Raw genomic sequence first — 1,736 nt, forward strand, 5'->3', positions numbered from 1 at the left:
TTCAAGAAATATTCACAAACAATGCTGGAAATTTTAATCAATTTATTGTTGATTTTGATAATTAGACAATGGAGATTTTTTTTTTTTTTTTTTTTTTTAAGATCCGATTGTTTACTTAATACTTGCACAAGAAATCTTGATTAAATTGTAAGTTTAATATGTCTTCGATATATCTTTTTGCAATCTTGCTAATGTCCTACCATCGAATTTGTTAATTTGTCAACTCCAACTATAAAAAGAGTTTATTTTCTGGGATAAAGTAATTGTAGGGAAATTTGCAAAAAATGCACAATGGCAAATCGTAAAGAGTAAAAGACTGTGCTTTTACTTTTTACAGTACTGATATTTTGAAGTTCTTTTACAAATTCTTTTACAAAATCTTATTATAAGTTCATGTTTTTTGTATTAGTTAAAGCTTTCGAGTAATTCAGTTGAACTAAATGACTTTACATACATCTTAGGTTATGCTAATATTGGATTTAGCATGTAAGTTTTCGTATGATCACGTATCTCTATAAGTCTTTGAACTTTATATCAAAGAAAGAAAAAAGGGAAAACTTGTGTGGACCTAGTAATTATTTAATTAAAACTTAAATATCACAAAACAATATTTTTTTTTTATGAATAATAACATTTCGAAGAATTTAATTAAACTAAACACTAAAAGCACAACAAAAGTAGTCTAGTAGTCTCTCTAAAGAATAATGATGATCCCTTTGCTTAAACGTCAACAGCACATCGCTGGACAAGCTGATACTTTACGCCCGGACCCTCACCGGAAAACTGTCCCGCGACTGTAATGTAAGCCGGACAATTGACGTGGAGGCGGTACCTACCGGAGATCCACGTTCCCACTTTCCATCTAACCCAACCGTCGATCTTGATATTCAAAAGCACCATCCCCGCCGTTAGATCTTGGCTTAACGCTGGCGAAAGGTATGGTGCTACCGGCACGGTTGTTCCGTATAGAAATGGCGACCATACCGTCACATCAAGGTGGCCTTGATAAGTCACCGGTAATAAAGTCGCCAACGTCACCTTATAACAAGAAAAAAAAATTAATTGCTTAAAAAGGAAAGAAAATATCAATTATATTTGTAACAAAATTGGTCTACTAGACTACTACCAAGATTTCGTCGGTCCATTTGTATTTTGTATAACACAAAAACTATATTATTCGTCGGTACATTCTTTATAACACTTTATAGTAAGTGCTGAATCGCGAAACGCTAATTCAAATCGCTAGTAACATCTAGAATACCTGTTGGTTGCGGTAAGAAGCGTAAATGTCAAGGCGGTCATAGAAGATTCCGATCTTGTCATTCGGATTTCTAGAAGAGAGAGTGACCTGAATGTTGGAAGTGAGATAGTTTGGCTGAGAAATGTTGAACGCGTAGATTGTTGCGTCTTGAAGAACAAATCGCGGTCCGTGCGGGTGAAGTATCGCCCACACCAAGAAAACAACAAAAAGAACAGCTGCGAGAAAGCCAAGCACCACCGCTCCTATGCGTCTTCGCATCTTTTCATCTTCGTCATGGTGATGCTCACATTCCTTCTCCGTCATCTTGGCGGTTGCGGTTAGCGTTTAGCAGCGACGAGGGATTAGTGCGTTGCGTTGAGAGGCAGAGAGAGTTACTATGGAGTTCAATGGTGATGAGACATATATAGAGCCTTTATGGGATATGATAAATTATGTATATTAAATCAAGAAATAAAAAAAAAACAATTCTTATTGC

General features: G+C 35.7%; 1 protein-coding gene across 1 annotated transcript; it reads right to left on the reverse strand.

The window, feature by feature from the left end:
* Positions 1–558: 558 nt before the first annotated feature.
* On the reverse strand, positions 559–1,736 carry LOC104790680 (NDR1/HIN1-like protein 1). Its single transcript, XM_010516461.3, has 2 exons — positions 1,262–1,736; positions 559–1,038 (listed from the first exon to the last, which is right to left on the reverse strand). The coding sequence occupies exons 1-2, from the start codon at positions 1,562–1,564 to the stop codon at positions 721–723; spliced, it is 621 nt and encodes a 206-aa protein (XP_010514763.1). The 5' UTR covers positions 1,565–1,736; the 3' UTR covers positions 559–720.

The sequence above is a fragment of the Camelina sativa genome, chromosome 6 (assembly GCF_030686135.1).
Source record: "Camelina sativa cultivar CO46 ecotype springtype chromosome 6, ASM3068613v1".
NCBI lineage: Eukaryota > Viridiplantae > Streptophyta > Magnoliopsida > Brassicales > Brassicaceae > Camelina > Camelina sativa.

Excerpts from the sequence above, each read along its gene's own strand:
- LOC104790680 (XM_010516461.3), bottom strand. The coding sequence starts at position 1,564 with ATGACGGAGAAGGAATGTGAGCATCACCATGACGAAGATGAAAAGATG. Across the intron at positions 1,039-1,261 it reads CTTCTTACCGCAACCAACAG|GTGACGTTGGCGACTTTATT; the intron begins GTATTCTAGATG and ends TCTTGTTATAAG.